This window comes from Anser anser (genome assembly GCF_964211835.1).
Source record: "Anser anser genome assembly, chromosome: 2".
Taxonomy (NCBI): Eukaryota; Metazoa; Chordata; class Aves; order Anseriformes; family Anatidae; genus Anser; species Anser anser.
In genome coordinates this window covers 137621369-137642858 of record NC_139721.1, presented here as the reverse complement: position 1 = coordinate 137642858, position 21490 = coordinate 137621369, and the positions used below count along the sequence as shown (strand labels likewise).

The 21490-nt window shown below is 41.8% G+C and overlaps 1 protein-coding gene across 6 annotated transcripts in view; it reads right to left on the bottom strand.

Annotated features, from left to right (window-relative positions):
• CALCR (calcitonin receptor) overlaps positions 1-21490 on the bottom strand; it is a 185754-nt gene that overhangs the window by 33556 nt on the left and 130708 nt on the right. For all 6 annotated transcript variants that reach the window (XM_083825417.1, XM_083825421.1, XM_083825418.1 and 3 more), the window contains 2 exons: positions 15181-15307; positions 533-686 (listed from right to left, as the gene is read on the bottom strand). In XM_083825417.1, coding sequence (XP_083681543.1) covers positions 533-686; positions 15181-15307 — 281 coding nt within the window. The remainder of the gene's footprint in view (positions 1-532; positions 687-15180; positions 15308-21490) is intronic.

Here is a 21490-nt window from a genome sequence, read left to right as displayed (position 1 = left end):
AAAATAAAAGTAGAGACATTATCTACTCCTGTGTGGGTAAAATATCATCTGTCAAAGCATATCCAATATTGGATTCAGTTCCAGAGAAGCTCTGGTTCCTCTTTGTATGTACCTTGTTGTTTTTCACTTTGGGAGACGCAGATATTGATTTTCCTCTTTTTCCAGAATACTTTTATAGGTAATGTTGCAGTTTAATATTTTTGCATGTAAAGTGACAAAACTAGACAAGTTTTGTTCAGACAAAAGATGTGCTTCGATAAAAATCTATTTCTCTCCCAAAGCTTTGCTTAACAAAACTTCAGCATTTCTTTCAGAAAATCCCAAGATGCAGCAAATAATGGATAAAGACTCCTGCTGATTTTCATGAGTCTCTAGGCTGATCCAAATAAATGCACTCAAATTTAGGACCCAAGAACTCAACCCTAGGCTATGATCTACTAGTGTAAATAGAACAATTCAGGTGTGTAAGTGCTAGAAGAATTCAAACATCTGAAAGAATTCACTAGCTTGCTATAAATCACGCCATACATACCCCAGCCCAAGAGGTAATACCAGTGCAAACGCTGCTCCTCAGCAAACACTGCCACCACAATTAACGTGTGAAGGTAAATCCCTTCGCAGAGCATCCAGAAGTAGTTGCAGCCCAGCATGTACTGGTGAAAGAATTGCAGCACTTTGCAGCTTACCTGTGAGACGAATGAGAAAATGTGACACACTTGACCAGCATTTTGCATCTAAGCAGGCAACGATAAATGTTAATGCTAACATTTGAAAATTAAGAATGCTAACATAAGAAAACAAAGGGAAACAAAAATGCCCAGCTCTTGTTGGGTTTGTTCAACATCTCAGTGACAGGGATTTTAAACTTTTGTAAATGAGATGAATGGAACAAACAACCTTCACAGAATTGTAAAAAATGTAACAGCACTCCAAAAACTACTATGTAAAAAAAAAAAACAACAAAACTTTCAAAAGCTGTCTGATGATTTCAAGAAGTGAAACAGGCAACTTGATCTAGAAGGACAAGAAAAAACAGTAACTTGGAGCTCCAGTTTGGATTACTTCTTTTGCTTTTAATCAAACTTTTCTAAGGCTTGCTCAGCTCTCCCAATCGCTCACTCTTTAAGTGACACCCAGCTCTGAACTCACTCGTTTGGGAAGGATAAGTGCCGCGAGCAGCAGAGGTATTTTTGGTAGGGTACACAGGATACTGGCCTGGCCTCTTTGTGATAATATAGCTTTATTTTGTCCACATCATGAAAATATACATGGAGGTAAATGGAGTTGGTGAAGCTGGCAAGTGGTTCCCACTTTTGGTTCAGATAAGCTTGCAGACATACAGTGAGAGATTGTGGCTTTGAGTTGCTGGTGGAGAGAAACATGCCGTGTCCATTCGCCAGCTGGTGTGGGACAACACCATTCCTCTTCCGAAAGGATCTGATGTCCATCCACTTCCACCATGTCCCCAGCAACCAGGCAGCCCAGGAGGAGCAGGAGGGTGATGCTGTGCCTGCAGAGAGCTCCTCAGGGACCAGCAGCAGCTACGCAGAAATCTGAGGTCACTGCAGTGATGGCAAAGTGCCAGTTGTCATCTGTGGCCACAGGAAAATATTCCTTCCCCTTCACTTCTGCAGATTTTCCCAAGCTAATTACCTGGACTGGAAGCAAAGTTTTTAGGACTGACTTGTCTCTCTGAAGTGACATTTCGTCCATTCAGCAAGGAGAGGACTGTGCACTCTGTGTTTGTCTGAGGGACTCAGGGTGCCCCTCTGGACCAGAGAAGTGTGTTTGAGAGCCATACGATGCACCATCTTCTATTGCTGAAAAACATTCCTGAACCAATTGCCAGAACATGGGCCTTTAGTTCTGTAGTTCTGTTTCAATTTTACAGTTCAGTTTGGTGCTCGTGAAAATACAGAAATATTGATAGGATAGGTTAAAGGATTCAGACAGGAATAACTTGAAGGACTGTTTGTTTTGTTTTGTTTTGTTTTTGCCATTTCATTTTTTTTTCTGCTCATCACACAGGGCAAAGCAGTCATGTTTTTTGTTTTTTTTTTCTACACTGTGTCAGAACAGTTCCTACAGAGTATGCTTAAAAAAAGGTTGTACAGTGGTCTAAGATGATTAAAATAAAATAAAAAAAAAAAGGACGAAGAAGGATTTGCTCTTTTCTGATGGCAAATGTGTCCATTACGGTTCTTTAATCATGCTTGGACTGTTTTTCACATGTCTGGGTCAATGTTTCTTGCCTGGCTCCCTTGCATGGGCATGATGCAGCCCCTCAGCTGGCCTCTGTCCTCCCTCCATTTCCCACATCAATCAGCAATCCTTGCAAGGACTGCCCTGCCTGGCAGGAGCTTCCCAAAGCCTGGCCATGCTCAGGTGGCCCTCTCCCTGACATAAGCCAGCTTTATCAGTCTGCAAAAAATTAGTGAACTTTCTGAGCAATGACAGCTGTTCCCCAGACAGGTCCGGTAAGATCGGCCGTGTCTCAGGTTCGTCCAGGGCTGGTCCCGTGGTCCCCTGTGGGCTTCTCCTTGGAGGAGCTGCTCTGAGCACTTCTTTCTTTCCTGTGCCCTCCACATGAACTATCACTTGTGGCTTTAAAAATAAAATGAAGTACCTATTTTTTAGAGTAATGGCTATGCAGACAGCTCATGACTCTTTTAGTAATGTAATCACTTGCTATGCAGTAAGTTAGAGACTACCGTTGGCAAGACATGAAGGATGTGCATGATTAGTACTTGGATCCACATCACATTAATTTTAGAATGAATCTGAAAAAGTTAACACAAATAGTTTAAGCACAGCAATGCACTGAGATGAATTATGTTAAATTTCTATTAATCAAACTACAGTGAAAATTAATCTTCACTTTGGATGAGCTAAGAAACACAGCAGGCCTCAGCTGTGGCTAAGTTCAGCAGTAGAAATATTTTCCTACAATGAAAAGAGAGTGTTTTTCTTAGATCAGAGCATGTAAATGAAAAGAACCTGTTACTGATGAGAACTGGATTCATACATGGTGTGAACAAAACATGACAAATGTAATTGCACATCTCAGCATACATTAGCCTTAGCCAGGAAAATTGCAGAACTAGTAGGTTTTATGAATTGTTTATTCTTACAGAAACGAGTAAAATGAAACTGCAAGATGATACAGGAGCAAATCTTCCATCACCTCCATGCTCAATAACTTTTTTTTTTTTTTTTTAATAAAAAAAGGTCTAGGTGTTTTGTCTTCTGTTGAAATCAAACATGTTTTGTTGGTAAGTTCTTTGAGGCAGAGGCTCTGCACTTATGTCTCATACAATGTGCAGCAGTCAGATCCAGGACTCAAAGAATTAACACCAATACTACTACTTCTACTACTACTGCTACTACTAGCACTCATGATGGAGAGTAAGATGTCATCATCTCTTGGTGTGTGGGTGTGCAAATGACTTAAGCTACTGGTGTTTAATTCACGAGCAGGGCAAGCTGAAAGGAAATAGCTGGTCCTTTCTCCTGCAGCTCTGTAAATTTGTTGCTTTGGCTGGTGTGCCTGCACCCTCAGCAAAGGAACAGATAAATGCTCCTCCTGTAAAGAGAGTGGAGACAGACAGCATTATGCTGCACAAGGTGGTGGTCAGTTATGCTGCACAAGATGGTGGCTGTGCAGCAAAGGAAAGTGGGATACAGTTATCAGGAAATCCCCCAAACCAGGTAACTGGCTCAGAAAGCAGCTCCTTTGTGTTTCTGAGAGGACAGGCAAGAATGAGATATTATTTTTGGCAGAATGCTGCCTGGCAAGAGACAGGCTGTATGAGCAGGGAAGTGGCCTACTGCTGTTTGTTCTCATGGCACTGATGAACACAAATGTTCAAGAAAGTTCTTCATAGATCTGCAGGACAGCACCCAAGATCTCCTTTAGTATTTATTTTCTGTCCTCACGAAAACAACCTACAGTGGCCCTAAATAGGTCTGAATTGGCCATCTGGGCTGGCAGTCCCAAGCACAAATAGAGGCTGGGGGTGTTGGTTGATGAGAAGCTTGACTTGAGCCGGCAACGTGCTCTTGCAGCCCTGAAAGCCAACCATATCATGGGCTGCATCAAAAGCAGCGTGGCCAGCAGGGCAAGGGAGGGGATTCTCCCCCTCTACTCTCATGAGACCCCACCTGGAGCACTGCGTTCATCTCTGGAGCCCCTAGCACGAGAAGGGCATGGAAGTCTTAGAAGTTAACATGGAAGTTATTAGTCAAGAGGAGGGCCATAAAACTGATAAGAGGGCTGGAGCACCTCTCCTGTGAAGACTGGCTTAGGGGGGGGGTTGTTCGGCCTGGAGAAGAGAAGGCTCCAAGGAGACCTTACAGCGGCCTTCCAGTAGCTAAAGGGCCCCTACAGGAAAGCTGGGGAGGGACTTTGTCAGGGAGTGTGGTGATAGGACAAGGAATAACAGCTTTAAACTAAAAGAGGGTAGGTTTTAGATTAGGTAATAGGAAGAAATTCTTGACTCAGAGCGTGGTGAGGCACTGGCACAGGTTGCCCAGAGTGGATGCCCCATCCCTGGCAGTGCTCAAGACCAGGCTGGATGGGGCTTTGGGCAACATGGTCTGGTGGGAGGTGTTCCTGCCCATGGCAGGGGGGTGGAACTGGGTGTTCTTTAAGGTCCCTTCCAACCCAAACTATTCTGTGATTCTGTGGTTCTATGATAAATTCTGGCTAACTGCTCAGTGGGAAAGGGGGCCAATAAGAATATGGTCAGGCATATTTTCCTGTCTTGCAAATATTGCTAAGATTTCTGTACCTCTTATGAACACCTCAGCTGCAGAATGAGCTAATGAAAGAGCTTCAAAAAGATGCTGGAACAATTTCATGGGGAAGAAAGAAACCAAAACCAAAACCAAAACCAAAACCAAAACCAAAACCAAAACCAAAACCAAAACCAAAACCAAAACCAAAACCAAAACCAAAACCAAAACCAAAACCAAAACATTCTCCTTTTACAAGAAGGAGATAGAACTGATGCCTGTGATGTTTTTCAGGTTTTATTAGTGTATTATAAATTCTGTTAATATTGCAGACCTGTCAGGGGAATCCCAAAGTTCCATCTGCCTGTGCAGGACCCTGCAATGGCACTGCAGTGTAATTGGCATGACACTCTCCTTGGCTAAGTTAACAGCCCCTCACCACAACGCACATGCAGGTAAATGTCATTTCTATGTTAGGACTCTCCCTTGTTATTGGTCGACGGTTTATGGACAGAAAGCATCAGCATTAATCACCATCGCTACCCATTAGGGCAAATCAAACCAAAACACTCAGACCACATAAAGGACAGAATACTGCTTTCAACAATAATAACAAAATGTAACATAAAATTAACTGCTAATTGGTTTTGAGCAGGTCTTCCTAGTAATTCAGTTAGAATAAAACCACTAAGATTTAGCATAAGAAAGGAAACTCATACAGATTCCTGTATGTCCATGTTTCTGCAATGGGTGAGGGGACCGAGGCTGGCATGTTGGGAGGTCTGTGTTTCACACCAGTCCTTGCCAGCTCTGCAGAGCCTGGCCTATGAAAAATAAGGGCAAGATAGCCTGATAGTGTGCATAATGAAGCCTCTCTTCTCAGTTGTTCTCCATCTATTGAAATGCCCCAGGCTGACATTTGAAAGAAATAAATTGGTAAGAATAGGCCAAATAAGGTTATTAATTTTAAACCAAGCCAGCTACATGGGCCATCACTAAAGTCGTGCATTTCTTTGTTTAAAGGGAAATAAGCATATTCACCCTCTCTGAAAATCAGTTAGTGAGGTTCCTCTTCACTTCTGCAAAACACCCCAGTGCACAGCAGCTCTTCTCAAGGAGAGTTCATGCTGCTTGCCACAGAGGCCAGACATGATTTATTCCAATTCAGTCTGAAGGCAATAAAATGCATTCTCAGACATTCTTAACTTAGCATGTTGAAGGAGTAATGTGAAGTTTGGTTATTGACCTGCCTTACATATTATTTTTGTGGTTATTAGAACACTATTCTATGAAAATGTTCTTTAATTCCCAGTATCCATATGTTACACAAATAAGCAATAAAAGGACTTTCCAAAGCAAGACAGTGCTAAGTATTGTAGCTGTAAATCACCGACTATCAGAACGTCATACCATTATACAATTTATCTACTATGAGTCATCTGTTAAATTGTGTTCCAGTCAGAAACCTGGCACACAGGGGCTCAGGCTAAGATTAATGTTTTAATATACTTTTAAACCATTTACAGAACAAAATGTACACAATTGCTCAGAGGGATCCTAGGTTTTGTGTTACAAGAAAACAAAATATGGAATTAAGCAATGAGAGGTATTTTTAACAGCATCCCTGTCATGCCTACACTCCAGAGAAGCAGCCAGCCCAGAATTAGGCATCTTGGACAGTGATTAATCCAACCTCATCCATGCATCCTGCCATAGCGATTACTCTCCTGGGGCTGTAGCTTTGAATCCTTCAGGACAGGGCTGAGCTCCCGTGGGGTCCATGTGGTGCACCCAGTACTGCTGGTGTGCGAGGGACACTGGTACCGCAGCAAGCAGGGTGCGAGGTGGAGCAAAGGGCAGCCTCCTCGTGCTCAGCTGGTTTTATTAGCTTGGTCTCTGAGCGGGCACGGGGGTTGTCAGAGGCAGGCAGCTTTTCAGGAAGGAATCTCAAAAAGAAACTGGACTGACAGAGGCAGTCAGGGTAACCTAAAAAATAGTAAACACTTGACCTACTGTTCATTTGGACTGGAAAGGAGTCAAAGCACTCACAAGATCCACTGCCATCTTCTCACAGTGATGGGAGGTCATCCTCAATGAAAGGGGTAAGAGCTTGCATTATTTCAGGCACCTCTCCTCCACTGTCACACCTGAGCACAAGTCACTGGACAAAGGGGGCTGGGACATGGAAGAAGCTACTACCCAAAAATGCTCATGCAGTGCCTTGAGCTAGTTTTACAGCCGTACCCAAGCTCTGTCTGCTCTGGACATGCTGTTGTCATGCCCTGAGCCAGTCCAGTTTAATGTTGCATGGAGTACCTCTAGCAACCTATATAATTATACTTATGCTTAGGTTTGAGGTGTAAGATGTAGGCCTGCATTTCCTGGGGACTAGATGCATATATAAGCTTGATGACATGGCCCACTCCATGATCCCATTAAATGCTCCAGGGATTTTCTAATGCTACAACTAGGATCTGTGAGATGAAGTACAGATACCTAGGTGGTCTCTCCTGTAGTCAAAAGATACTGACTCAGTACGGCTGATGGAGATTAAAGCAAAAATTAGCTCATCCTAAATGAGATATCCAAAATAAGCGAGATAGATTGTGCCTTGAGTGTGCTTATGTCTACGTTTGGCTAAAAGGAGCATGGGGTGAGTAGCTCAGCTGTACACGTCTTCACTATAGGTGTCCGAGTGTAAGTAAGCCACACCTGAGCTTAAACACTTATGGATGTTTAACTCTCTGGATACATTCAGACTCTGCTCCAGTGTATTTTCTGGGGTGACCTGCTGCCAGGGGTTGGTGTTGGAAATCAGTCAAGCACAACTCCACACCATAAAGTACCAACAGCCTTCCAGAGACTACTGCTGTTCACTTCTCACGGTAAAATACGCACACCTTTCTTGCACAGCTGTTCTGAGTGAACGTCATGAATTTGAGCACAAATCTATAGAAGATCCACTCATCCTGCACATACAGCCAGAAAGTGCTTTGCTATGACAAGCTCATGTGAAAACCTTGGTGGCTGCTCATGGCCACTGTGGCCAGACAGGAGAACTGCTGGGTCAGCTGAGGACAGCAAACTGGAGAGGTAGCTTCCTCTTCTGCATACTAGACTAGCCTTGTGAGCTTAATGGAGCTGCTAAACATGCAGCACGTTAGGAAGGATTTCCTGGGAAACAACAGCAGGAAATTTAACAAAAGGTGTGACACAGCAAGACTGGGGATGCAGAGACTTTGCTGATATTGGCAATGGTTTTTCTGGGTGTGCTCACTTCTCACTGCCACGGTGGAAGCACCTCCAGGGTCCACAGACAGTGCAGATGTGTAAAGACTTGGCAGACCGACAGGTTAAATCAGACTTTTCACAGGGACATTTAAATCTGCAGTTTGGTCTTGATCCATGCTGAGTGTGTGGGTCTTCCTTACCTAAGCAGAAAAGATGCAGCCCAAAGACCTGGGAACAAGCCCCAGCATCTGATACCTTCAGCTTCAGGACTGTGATGGATTTTGCAGTACAAGAGGCCTTCCGGAATCACATTTCTTGAGGAAATATCACTCAGCCTTCTAAATGAGTGGTCATATATAAGGAAAACACTGCAGAAATACCACCCAATGGGCCTGATGGAGTCTGGGTTATTTTGACAAGAAACAACTTGGGGCTGGGCTACATGAAAGTTATCATCCCTTCCTTCATGATGCTGTAACAGTTTTTATACCTGAGCCTACTAAAAGATACTGCTTTAAAAGAAGGGAAAGCAACTGCAGTGTAGACAGAATAATTATTGAGGAAAGCAAGATGAGGAAATCTGTCCCAAAATAAATACTTATTCCTAATCTCTTAAACCTTTTCTTTTTTTTTCCCTTCCTGATGCCTGCTGTTAATTTGATGGTGCTTTCCCATTGAGAAAGCAATCATGATAACTTTGTTGAGAAAGCTCAGATCCTTCTCAGAGATGGTGGCTGGCTGACTTCTTTTCAGTCCAGATATAGTTGTTCCATACAAACCACAAGTGTTCTTCACAGAAGTGTCATTTCTGAATGCTGTGAATGTCCTTTAATCATCCGTACTTCATATTCTGGGCATGGCATGGCACATCCCATCAGTGAATCTGACACCACCAGGATTACACGGTACTTTGTTTCCTCCATTACTCTGGGAGTTTTGAGCATATAAACAAGAATATAAAGACCTTGGGAAAAAATGATGGGAATTACTGCTCTGTTTCATGCCATTTAGACCCTGACAGCTCTGTCTTAAAATGAATGCAGATATTATTCCAGCCTGAAAATTTGTCGGAGTTCTTTGAATATTGGCTGCTTCTGAATTCACAACGCTCCTTATTCTGCATTAATCTAATTGAACTTCATGGAAGGGAGAAGACTTGATCTTTCTGAGGATGGAAGAAGAAATTCGGATTTACATTTGAATTACCGCAGTGTTATGCCATTAATACTCATCCTCTTGAAGGTGAATATACATTCCCGAACCAAAGCCACAACCATTCTCTGCCTCTGAGGAGGGTCACTCTCCCCTGGAGGAAACCTGCCTTTGTTCACAGGCACAGGAGAGCAGCAGCAGATCTCCAGCAGGAGCTGGAGAGCAGGAGATCCTGTCCCTGCACATCCTGCACAGTACTGCTCCATTTTCCTCACCTCTGTGTCTTAGCAGGGCTGGGCAGGATTGGTGAGGGAGAGACAGTGAATGCTGTGAATTATACCCTGAGAAATGCAATTCTGAGAAAAGAAGTGAATTATACCCTGAGAAATGCAATTCTGATGATGCTAGAGAAATGCAACGGTAGCAGGATGGTTGCCTCCTGAGGGACAGTGATAGTGAATGATGCCCCTCTTATCTAGACACATACACATCAGGGACTGTGCCTGTCTGCACCTCTCACGGGCTCAGCCACTGCACTGATGAACCTCAGAAATGTGACATAGTGCTTTGTGGTACAATTTGGAAATGGTTCTTAGCTCCTGATCTCCCTCTCTTTCTACTGATTTCCCATGTCATTACCTGTGACATCCTTTTTTTTTTTCCTTAAATAAATAAATAAATAAATAAATGTGTGTGTATATATATATATATGCATATATATATATATATAAAGATGTTAGGGACTACACTGGTTCCTGTTTCAAAAGACAGTTTGTGACTCTCCTATCTACGGTATAGCATTTACTGTGTCAGAAAAGACCTTGTGCCAGTCAAATACCTGCTTTTCTCTACTTTCCTGGCAAGTGCTAATTACGAGACAGGCAGCTGTCACTGGGGAAATTGGGAGGGGTGGGATACCTGAATTCTGAATGCACCAGTCTCAGCTTGAATGCTGGTGTTCACGTACCAGCCCAGGGAAAGGAAAAGGGATGGGATTTGGTTATTTATTTGAAATGTCAAAAATTATTATTTTGGGGCACCTGTAGAGTCCTAAGCACAGCCTCAGTCCTTTGCTTGTAATTGATGGATTAAAGCATTTGGCTCACTTGCCCACATAGGCACTTGTGCTCACTTGGGAGCAGAACAAAAGGTACCAGAATTTCATCACTGAATACAGGTTGGTGAGACACACAATTGGTGGAAACCCTTTGAGTTCAACAGAGCTTGCAACTGGCATAACTGGAGACCAACTGTGCCCCTCTTTGACTTACACAAAAGCAAGTAATACATTTTATTCTCCCCAGGCCAACCTTGCTGAGCCAGTTTGTACTAGTGAAGTTAATACACAAATATAATTTGCAAATGCACAAAATCTGTACTAATTTGTACAAATTCACATATATCTTCACATATAGCCTTCATGAAAGGCTCCTAGGGAAGACAACCACAGTTTTCACAAGAACATTGACCCTTTGTAGAAGATACACTGGAAGACTCAGGAGACGTGACCGCTAGGTGCTGGTCATTAATTCCCTGCTACCAGTTTGGTCTTTGTTCCCTTTTGCATGTATACAATACTCTAGAATAGCTTTCAGTAATCTCTTTGGGGCTACACTGGCTGCAGAGGTCCCTGTAAGCAATCTACCTACAAATAGGATGAAGAAAAAGATGTACTAAGATGAAATCCTCTGGAGATGCTTTGAGAGTGACAGGAAAGCTCTGGAAAGAGTTACTGCAATGAAGAATCAATTTAATTTAACAAGAATGGAGCCTCCTGAAGCTTTACCCCAAGCATAGCACGTGAAATAACTCAGAGGATCAAAGTGCCCTTCTCCTTTGTGGAGCTCTACCCTGATGTCTCCCTTGGGCACTGCTGGGACTACTGAGGCAAACACAAGTCACACAGACCAGCATTTTTCCGTTTATCTTCCTTGGTATCAGCCATGGACTTCCCATTTAAGAAACACACATTTTAAAAGCCCCAAGGCTCTTCCAGTCTACATCAGAAAGAATTGAAAGCAAGATACAAAATGTGTCAGTAATACTGAGGAAGATAACACTTATGTGGTACAAAGACCTAAAATTAACACTGTTCCTGAAATGCTGTGAATCTCCTTTGTCTTCTTGGCTCTCATTCCCTGCTTATTCCTTTGAGAATAGGGAAAGTCAAGAGTGTTGAAACCCCACAAATCACAGTAACTACATTTTGTACACTCCATCTTTCCACACAACTCAGCTTTTTATTTCCACTGTTTTACCCTGATAGGAAGGAAAGCCTAATATGATTGGGCAGTCATAATTTTCAGTTTAATTAGTCACTGGTGAGATTATTGACAGTGCTTTAGTGTCCATGGGAATACTAATTCTTTAAAAATTATTACTACCGTGGCCTTGCTTTATAGACAGAAATGCTAATGGGAAATGCTTGGGAAAGGGAAGGGACTGCATGCTGCTGGTCCTGTTAGAGGGAGGAAGAACACACTGCTTCATCAGGTAGAGTGGTAAACCAGCTCAGGATCTTTACAGTATACAAGGAGGCAAGAACAGGCATCAGTGTTTCATACTCCATGTCCGGGGCATTTTCCATCTCCGCAAGAGCTGAGCCCACACAGGGCTCCCAGGAGCTCCCAGGGGAGCACTGCTCCTTGATATTGACTCTGTAAAACCAATTGAATTTGAAACTTTCATGCCTCACAATTCCAGAAGCAAGGGGGAAACTCCTACACAAAAGATGAAGAAGCTACAGAACTGCCTCGAGAAAGAACGGGTATTCTTTCCATTAGAACAACAGAGGGATAAAATTGCAATAAGATCTCTTAGAGCTCTTCCTTAAGCATTTCTAAATACTGACTTGTGGCCATAGTCCCATCTACAAACATATTGGTGCCCATGGAGCTGATCAATCATTCGGTTTCTCATTAGCAGAGCTATCCCTCCAGTCTTTAGCTGTATCTTCCTTTATCTCCATCAGTATTCAGTATTAAAATTACCAGTCTGTGGAATAAGAAAAATGACAAGTACAGATCTGATATACGAGGCTGAAATTAAAAGATTAGGCAGCAAGATTTTTATTTATATTTCCAGACTTTTTAATAGAGAACATAATGTGTTGTTCACAGATCACCCTTCTTCAGTATGTCATTCCCAAAAAAGAAGATACACCTTCCTATAAAATCTGTTCCAGTAACATTATAATTAATGCAGTTGCTACTTCAGATACAAGATGCAAAAAATTAGCTCACACAATGCTTTTCAATATATTTATACAAGTGTTCATGTACGTGTTCCTGTTTCTTTTTGTTCAAGTGCCCCTGAACCTTTTTCTTTGCTTCTTGTACAGCCATCTGGGCTCACATCTTCATTCTCTTCCATAATTTCAGATCCAGAAAAATCTGAGAGAGAGAGAATTACATAACCAGAAAGCAGGAAAAATGAGGAAAAAAATAAAATTAAGATGTATTGAGAAAGTGGTTTGACTTACCATTTTACATGAGTAGAACAATCATAACAATCTTTGCAGCAAAAAGTATGTAAGGATGCAATATGAGCTCTCCTCATGTAAATGATTCTTTGGATTGTGTCATGTCTTTTGTATCTAGATCCAGGGACAATGGTGTTGCAGATGAATTTCCTCTTTTCCTGTCTTTTCTCTTGGTTATTTAACAGAACCTTCTTTCTTCTTTGCAAAGGGTATGGATTTGTTGATATCCTTGCAAGTATGTATTCATTGTAAATTTTTTCCCATGACATTGCATATTTAAAATCCATTGTGAAACTTTAGGCAGGAAAAAGAAGCAGGAGATTCTGGGGTGGAAACACATTTATTATTTTGCTGAGTAAGTACTATCAACTTCATCTTTGTATATGGCCATAAATAAATGGTACCTGTGACTCTTTGAAATTCCTTCTACAGACTTCAGTATTTCTGTGTATATTTGAAGTAGGAGCCACACACACACAGGCCTGTCAAGCTCAGAAGACACACAGGAGGAAAGTGGATAAATGCAGCAAACTACAGAAAGTCACAAGTAATTGTCTTAAAATGGACTTAATAAAGCAGAGGATGTAGCAGGCATGGAAAAATACAAACTATAAAGCCTTCATTTGCACTTTTAATCAGCTTTAAAATAAAAATGCTATGGGAATCTATCTGGTGGAATCTTTTTTTTTTTTTAACATAAATTTAAGTCTTCAAATACTCATATTGAGACTAGATGTGTTTTCACCATGGCAGTTCATTTTCTTTTCCCAACCATGTGTTTACAAGTCCACTAAAATAACAGAATACACTTTCTAGTCATGCTGGTAGACACATTGGTCTAGTTTGAGCACGTTGGTTTGAACAGATTAGCAAGTGAGGTAAGACCAAGCAGTGAGTGTACTCTCATCCCGTATCAGAATGAAAAGAGTAGACTCCAGGTCCTCTTTCCCCCAGTTTTGTATCTCACCTCTAGACAGCAATTCTCTGCTGAGCCAAACACATACAAATTGTGTTTGGAAGAAGAAAGTGCAAAATAAAGCCTTTGTTCATCAAAGCAATTAAGTATGTGCCTAGCTGAACAGCCAAGGCCAGGCTTGCTAACCCAACATCAGTGAAAGGCACTCACTTGACTGATTTCCATCTGTTGTTTTCTTTGGGATCTGGAGTGCATTGAGCAGCCTGGGCCCTCTCTGTAGTCTGGCCCGTGACCTGAAAGGTGACTGCACGCATCAACCTCTGCACTGCTCTGGGGCAGCTCTGGCTCCGAATGTAATCAATTCTGTAATCCTATAGTGCCCACTGCCATAGCAATGGAGGTGGGGGTTTTCATCGGGTGACGCTCAGCGCCCCATCATCTGTCCTGTGCCTACGTGGCTTTAACAAAGCCTCTGAGAGCTTTCTGTCATTGACTTAACTGGGGACCAGCATTCACTCCAAAGAAGGATCTAGCCCCAAAGCACTGGATACAGATTTTTAATGAAATCTTAGAGGACAGGAGTCCTTGCTGTGACCTCAGCTTTTAATTGAAACCACTTCAGATTATTTACTTCTGCTGTCAGAAAGTATCATTCTTAACCCTGAGGTAAAGATCTTCAATTTAGGTGCCCGATACTATGTGCCAGCATTGTATCTTCAAATATCAACTGTATTTTCACTTCATCTCTTGCAGAGGACATGCACAGATGATGCTATGCAGTAAGGGGAAACAAAATGTGTGATATTTTAATTATTCTTTTGCTGTTCTATTTTTTTAATCTCCATATGGTCCCTGGAACTGGTGATCTTTTCTTTAGTCTATATATTTCCTGCTTTAATTAGCTTACTTAAATGGTAGCACACGTCTGAGACACGCACGCGATCAGATAATATCAGGTGCCAATCTTTAATTGCTTTCACAAAATTAGAAGCAGATAAATGGTTGAGCCATAATTGAACGATCTTATTAGAAGACGAGCTGATCAGTGTTGTGACATAACTTGAGAGATTCCCAGGCTTGCATTAATTTCTCATCAGCCAGGGCTGCGAGCACAAAGCAGTGGCTCTGTTAGAGAGCAAGATCAGAGCTGGGTGACTGAGATCTGCCATGAATATTTATCAGCTGAGGGTTGGCTCTGTTTGTACTGCTATCTAAGAGGAAGGAACCGAGCTACCGCTCTGATTTAAGAAAAAATGTAGTGAACAGATTTTGAGGGGGGGTTGAAGAAAGCCATATCCCTCTCCAACCCTGCCATGTGTGCCTGTGAGAAAGGCCAGTTGGCCAGCCCAAGCATCTATCCTTGGGGGGGCTTTGCTGGGAAATGTCAGGTAGCTGCTGATGAGAGCAGTGGGGATCTGACACAAAATTGCATCAACAGGCAGGCTGGAGCAAGTCTGAGGCTTTTTCCTCTTGTACCAAATTCAAAGATTTTTATTGCTGGGTGAAAGATCTGAGAAAGGTCGAGTGAGATTCTCAGAATCTGTGCCCTCTGTGCCTGTTTCACCAGATGGCTATCATTAACTGGTGAATGGGTATGCTTGGTTTTGTGGCCATAGAAATTTTATTTGGGGGTTAAGAGGAAAAGAAGGAGTCATGCAGTACTTACTGGATCCCTCTTTACAAGGCCTGGGTTAGGCACAACAGCGATGAGGTGGGCAATTGTAAACACGGAGTTCAGCACGTAAGAAAAAAACAAATTCTTATGCAGCGTTATCCTTTGACAGCTGAGGCTCCTGAAAAATATGTAGCACACAATGTAAATTAGTATTTTTCCTCTGAAGTCACTTTAACAAGCTCTTTCTGGCAACAGTTTCTCAGGAATGCCTTTTGGCAAGTCGTAATTGGAAAATACATGCCTTGCATTGCAGCCATAACCTCTGACAAATTTCTTTTGTTTTTGTTTTTACACCTGTTTAGTACCACATGCTTTTTAGACCATGGTGTAAAGAGTCATCCAGCTACTTTCTCAGCCCCTGATGACTTTCTTTATTTCATGGTAATCAAGATATTAAGTGCTGAAGCAGAACCCTGAGAATTATTAGATTCACGTGATGCAAGCAGTGAACATCAGGAATACTGCTCGATAAGTAACTGTTCCCTGGAGACTTGATTTCCCAAATATTCAGATGAAAATTATTTGCTACTTTAGGAATTAGTGGCGAGGCAGGATGGGAACATTGTGCTTGAATCCCCTTAAATTTCAGGGGGATTTGGGATAGTATCCTGCATGTTTCCGATGGCAGCTGAGATCCAAAGCCAGAAGAGGTTGTTTTCCAGCTCAGAGGGAGCAGCAATCGGGGGTGGAGGGATCCCTGCTATTGCGGGTAGCAGAATTTCACAAGTTCACAGAATTCTTGTGCAACCAAATCGTGACTGCACTTTCAGATTTGAACCCTCTTGCCTTTCTAATTCCTACCCAAATCCTCACGCCAGCTCCTCGGCTACCCCTGAGTAGAGAACAACGCCTCTGCAGCACTCCACACCTGGGAGCTCAGCCCAGGTCTGGCAGGAGGTGATTGCAGAAAGGCAACTGTGGAGTTGTTAGATAATGCTGTGATGTCTGCCTTCAGTGATCGCTGAGACTAAGCAGGCAAAACCTGTAGGTAAAAGAACAGCTAAGAAGAGCAAATATCGCTTCTTAGTGAGGCAAGCCTCACCCTCGGCGCTAGAAGTCAGTCTTTTACGGTCTGGAGCTGTACGCTGGCTGTGACTTTCAGCTGCTCTGTGTGTGGAGGCTAATGCAGAATGCACTTTTTCTAAAATCAGAGAGCTAATCTAACCAACTGAACTTTTTTTTCTGCTTATTTGCCTGTTTCTTTCTTTCTTTCTTTCTTTCTTTCTTTCTTTCTTTCTTTCTTTCTTTCTTTCTTTCTTTTCTTTTCTTTTCTTTTCTTTTCTTTTCTTTTCTTTTCTTTTCTTTTCTTTTCTTTTCTTTTCTTTTCTTTTCTTTTCTTTTCTTTTCTTTTCTTTTCTTTTCTTTTCTTTTCTTTTCTTTTCTTTTCTTTTTCTCCTCCTCAGTCACCTGCCATTTATCCTTACTTCTCTTTGCACTTTTTTTCTGAGTCACGGGATGGAATTCTTCCTTTAGCCTGAGATTCTCTTCCTGGTTATGGTCATCATCATCCTGCAATGCTCATCAGTGTTGTCATTTTCCTTATTCACCAAGAACCTCTTTGGTTCAGAATGTCCAGGAGATGGAGGCTCCTGGGACTAAGAGGAAGAGTATCTCTTTACATTTGCCCTGATTTTGTATTCTTTCAGCATCATCTACTGTGAACTGTTGCACACAAGATATGGGGCTAGGTGCTCCTTTAGTTTGACCAACTGTAGGACAGGATGTTGGGCAAAACAGACTGTTCTTTGGACTGACCTTTCCTACAGTGTGTTATTGTGCTTGTTCCACATGTATTCGTCCCTACCACAAATCTAGCCTAATATTCTTTTTCGGCTCCTTGGCTCTGGTAGTATTTGTCTAGTCCTGGTTCTTCCTTTCTTCCCATTCTCCATCACCTTTATTGAAACTACTGGTGCCACTTGTCTTGAGACACTACCTTGTACGCTTTACCCTCTCTCTTTCTCTCGCACTCCTGGTAACCCCCAACCAGTCCCCAGTAAAATAATATTTCCCTATCATTTAGAGCAGCTTCAGCTCCTAGCCACAAAGACAGCCCTTGTCTGTCCAGATGCCTCTCTATGTGGCCACTGGTGTGGAGGGACAGTCTTTTGTGGTAATTTCTGCCATGTACATGGGCTTTCACTCCCATTCTTGTCATTCTTCACTTCTTCTTTCGGCTTTTCCCAGTCTTACTCTTCTATGAAATTGGACTGTCCTTCCATGCACGTTGTCTTCGTCGGTTGTCCAAGCTCCTTTCCCTGCCTGCTTTCCTCTCCTAGTTTTACTCCTGAGTTGTCCTCATCCTTTCCTCACAGTCTCCCCCACTTTTCTTCCTTGATTCCAGCTTTCATGTTAATGATCCATCTGGGTCATTAAGCTTATATTTCCCTAACCTCACTTTTTTATTTGACTCTTAATGTTCTCCATCGAAATGGCAACAGAACCCTCCTGACTTGGTCTGCACTGAGAAGAGAACTCCCTTTGCTCTGTCTTGCCTGCTGCAGGGTTTTCCCTCTCCAGCTGGCTCGTTGCCTCCTGAATCATGCTTGTCACACATTTGCCCTTCCCGGTCCATCGGCTGCTCTGTCTCATCTTCCTGAGATATTTGGTTGCTGATTTTCTCCCTGCTTTATTTTGATCTTGTCTTTTTCCTCCCTTCAAAGTCCATCCTGCCAACTCCCAATGCCACCATGCCCCAATACTTCTGCCTCTGCTCTGCTTATGCAATTTTCTCATGGAATGTCTGCAGTGAGCCTGAATTCTGCCTACAAAACCGTTCTCTTTTCCCTCATCTTCGCCATCCCCCAGGTAAATTCTTCTTTAATCTCTTATCTTCTGCCCAAATGATCTGTTCACTTAGTTTTACTTCTCAGTTCCTCTTTTTCCTTTACCTTTCTATCTCTGCACAGGACTGCACTTCCCCCTCCCCCTGGAAACTGGAAATCAGTTGCAAATATGGAATACCCTACATCCACTCTCATTTTCTATACTTCCCATACTTCTGTAAGCCCATCTCATCCAGTGCCCTTCAAAACATCAATCTTCTCTTTAACATCTCTTTCTCAGCTTCTCCCCTTACAAAGGAAAGCTTGCCTTTTCTAATTTTCAGCTGCACCTGTGGTCCAATTTGTCTTACCAGTTGTAGAGGGTAACTACCCTCTATAATTCCAACTCCTTTCTCCTATTCATCTCTTATCTCATTGAAAACAAACAAACAAACAAACAAAAAACAGCAATTCCTGTCTGTAAATCATCTTTTTCAGTTCCAGTCTTTCCCATTTACCCATCTTGCCTTGCCCATGAAACTATTCTCAGCTAAGTTTGTAATATTTGTAATACTACCTTCCTAGTAAAACCAAGCTCATCCTCGCTGCTGGTTTTGACAATCATCTGTAATGTTCTACTTCTCTGATCTCTCTTAGCTCAGATTTTTGGTGTCTCCTTCAGTTTTTCATGTTCCTCCTGTGTTTCACTTTTGTCCAATTTTTCCTACCTACACACAGACACTCTTATTTTGAGTTCCTGTCTCCACTTCTCTATTGCATTTATGATATCAACCACCAAGGGCTTTTGACATTATTTTCTTTACAGATCTGCTCTTTCAATCTGTCATCAGTTCTCATTCATGAATATTGAGAACACTGATTTTCACCCCCAGCCAGTTATTTTCCATCTCCTAGACACGTTTAGTTTTCAAACAATTATTTTCATGCTTTCTACTATGTTCTCCCTGGGGAAAACTCCCAGCAAACTACTACAAATTATTCTTCCATACATTATTTTTCTTCAACTTCCTTTAAAAGCCACACCAACAATTAAAACTGCAAGTACATTTACAACACATCATCTATTGTTCTGGCAAATCTAAACTTACTGTACTCCCAAACTATCTTTACAAAAATGCATTTGTTTTAATAATTCAATTGGAAGTTATTTGGAGCAAGAGTCCCTTTTTGCTTTTGCATTTTATCTTATAAGATAATGGGGTGTCAGTCTGCAACTATAAAAATATTGCAACACTGTTATGGTGCATGTGACTGTTAGGCAATCCACTTCATGAATACTCTGTCCCCTGTTATAACTGAGTATTGCTTAGCAATGCTCATCGCTACTGATTCAGTATTCCCTTCCAAAATTACTGCAACATCTGTGGTGCCAGATCATTACAACTCTAGATACCCCAAACTGAAACAAAAATAAATTTCTGCCAGGAAAGACTTCTATGTGGGAAGAATTTTCTCTCACATTTTGAAACAGCAACCTCTGCAAGCTATTCATTGCTGCTTCTACAGTCAAAGGCTACTGTAAAGCTCTGAAACCATCTCTTGCTATTCGATCAACCATCTGATTGGCAGCTTGCCTTCTACTGAAGGTCAAATAATCTATCACTGCCATATCCAGATGAGAGAAAATAGGTGAAGGTAACAAGAAGCCTACTCCTGTGCAGCTTTACTCTAACTTTCTTATGATCTTAGTTTGGTTTCCTCTTTGTCCTCCCATTTTGCAGTGCTTTGTTTTAATTCCCTTTTCTACTTCTTCCTGTAATCTTTGTGTCATGGATTAGTCATTAAAAGCAAAGGATAAGTAGGAGGAGGAGGAGAAGAGAGGAGGTGTGCTGCTGTCAGGAAGGCTGTTGCAAGATGAGTCTTTGAGCATGGCTTGGGAATGGTCAGGATTGAGTCCATGACTCAGAGCTCGGAGTGAGTCAGCCTCACCTTGCTTTGCTCACTGCAAGGTCTCAGAAGAATGGAATCACCTTTCTGGACCATTTTGGGCAGCCGTTTAAACCAGATCCTGTCCTTACTACCCCAAACAACTCTAGAACCTGGGTAGAAGATTTTCAATCAGATTAAATTTTATTATTTATTTATTTATTTATATCCCCAGTTTTCTCAAAGCATTACTGTGGCTGTGGTTTGTGCTCCGTATCTTAGATGGGAAGGGAATACATCCATTCATTAGGCAGTGTCTAGCTATCTCTATATCCCATTAACACACATTATCACAGACACTCATCAAAGTACTCCTCTGGAAATCAGCAGAATTCATAACCTGTATTTTTGATTCACCTCTTTGAGCTTGTAGTCTTACAGACTCTTCTTATAGCCTATGCAGAGTCAAGCCATTGCTTTTTCCTATTTTTAACAGGCCTCTCAATTTACTAAGCATACCCTTTTCCAGCATGTATGGACACCCTCGTCTATGGTGTACCTTTTCAGGGACCAGCAGCAGATGAAGTAACCAGGTAGAGGCTTTGCATTACGCTACTAAGACAACGACTATTAGAAAGCACATAACCTGAACATACCCATGTATCTATGACTCCAACCAAGATATAAAAAAACAATCCTACCACACTTCTGCAGTGACCCAGCCAGTAAAATTACCTGGAGTTTGATTGAATTTGTTCAGAATATCCAGGTCCCCTTGACCCCTGATTTGTGGCTTTTCACTGAGTAATAGGGCATCTCAACCTCTCTTCTGAAAATATCCTCCTTCAGTATTAGTTGGTTTTGTACCCTCTCTCATTAATTATTTTTCTCTTCTGTCTCAAGCCATTGTTTTCTGTTTCACTTATTCCCTCTTTGCGTTTTCATGTGTATGTACCATTTCTTTACTATCTCAAAGAGGAAATAAGTCCTCTGCAAAAAGATGCAAAAGATCCAGATGTATTTGGCACCATTAAGCTTTAACTATTGGCCTGTTTAGAGATACATTTCCCAGATTTGCACCTGGATCTATCATAATACAAATGCAATGAAGATTTCAAAAGACAGCCATGGTAAATATAGGTCAAAGTTGGGACCAGAAATAGGCTAAGGTCCCTCATGTAAGATTTAGGTTAAATAATACAGGAACTATCTTGCTACAATTGAAAGCAATTACAATTAAATTACAATTTAAGCACTGTAACAGGTATCTTGTGGAGCGCATTTCATTGCAGATTTTTAAAGCCAGACAACCATCCCTTGTGCTCTAGATATAGGGGTTCTGCAAGGGGACTTTTTATCCCCAAATTTCTGCTATTACTATGCACATGTAAGCTGGAATTTTGTGTTTGGTCTGTGATAATGATTCTACAAATCTTCATATATGTATTTGTGGCCAAAAGCACATCTCAGAAGTTCAGCTAATGAAATTGATGATATCTCACAATCCAGCATGTAAAGTTTGTCATGTTGTATTTCACTTATGCAGCAACACATTAGATCTACCAATTCCAAGACATTTAACATATGCCAGTTGATCTAGACATATAAAAAGTCTGCACATCTAGACATATAAAAACTCTGCACTACAA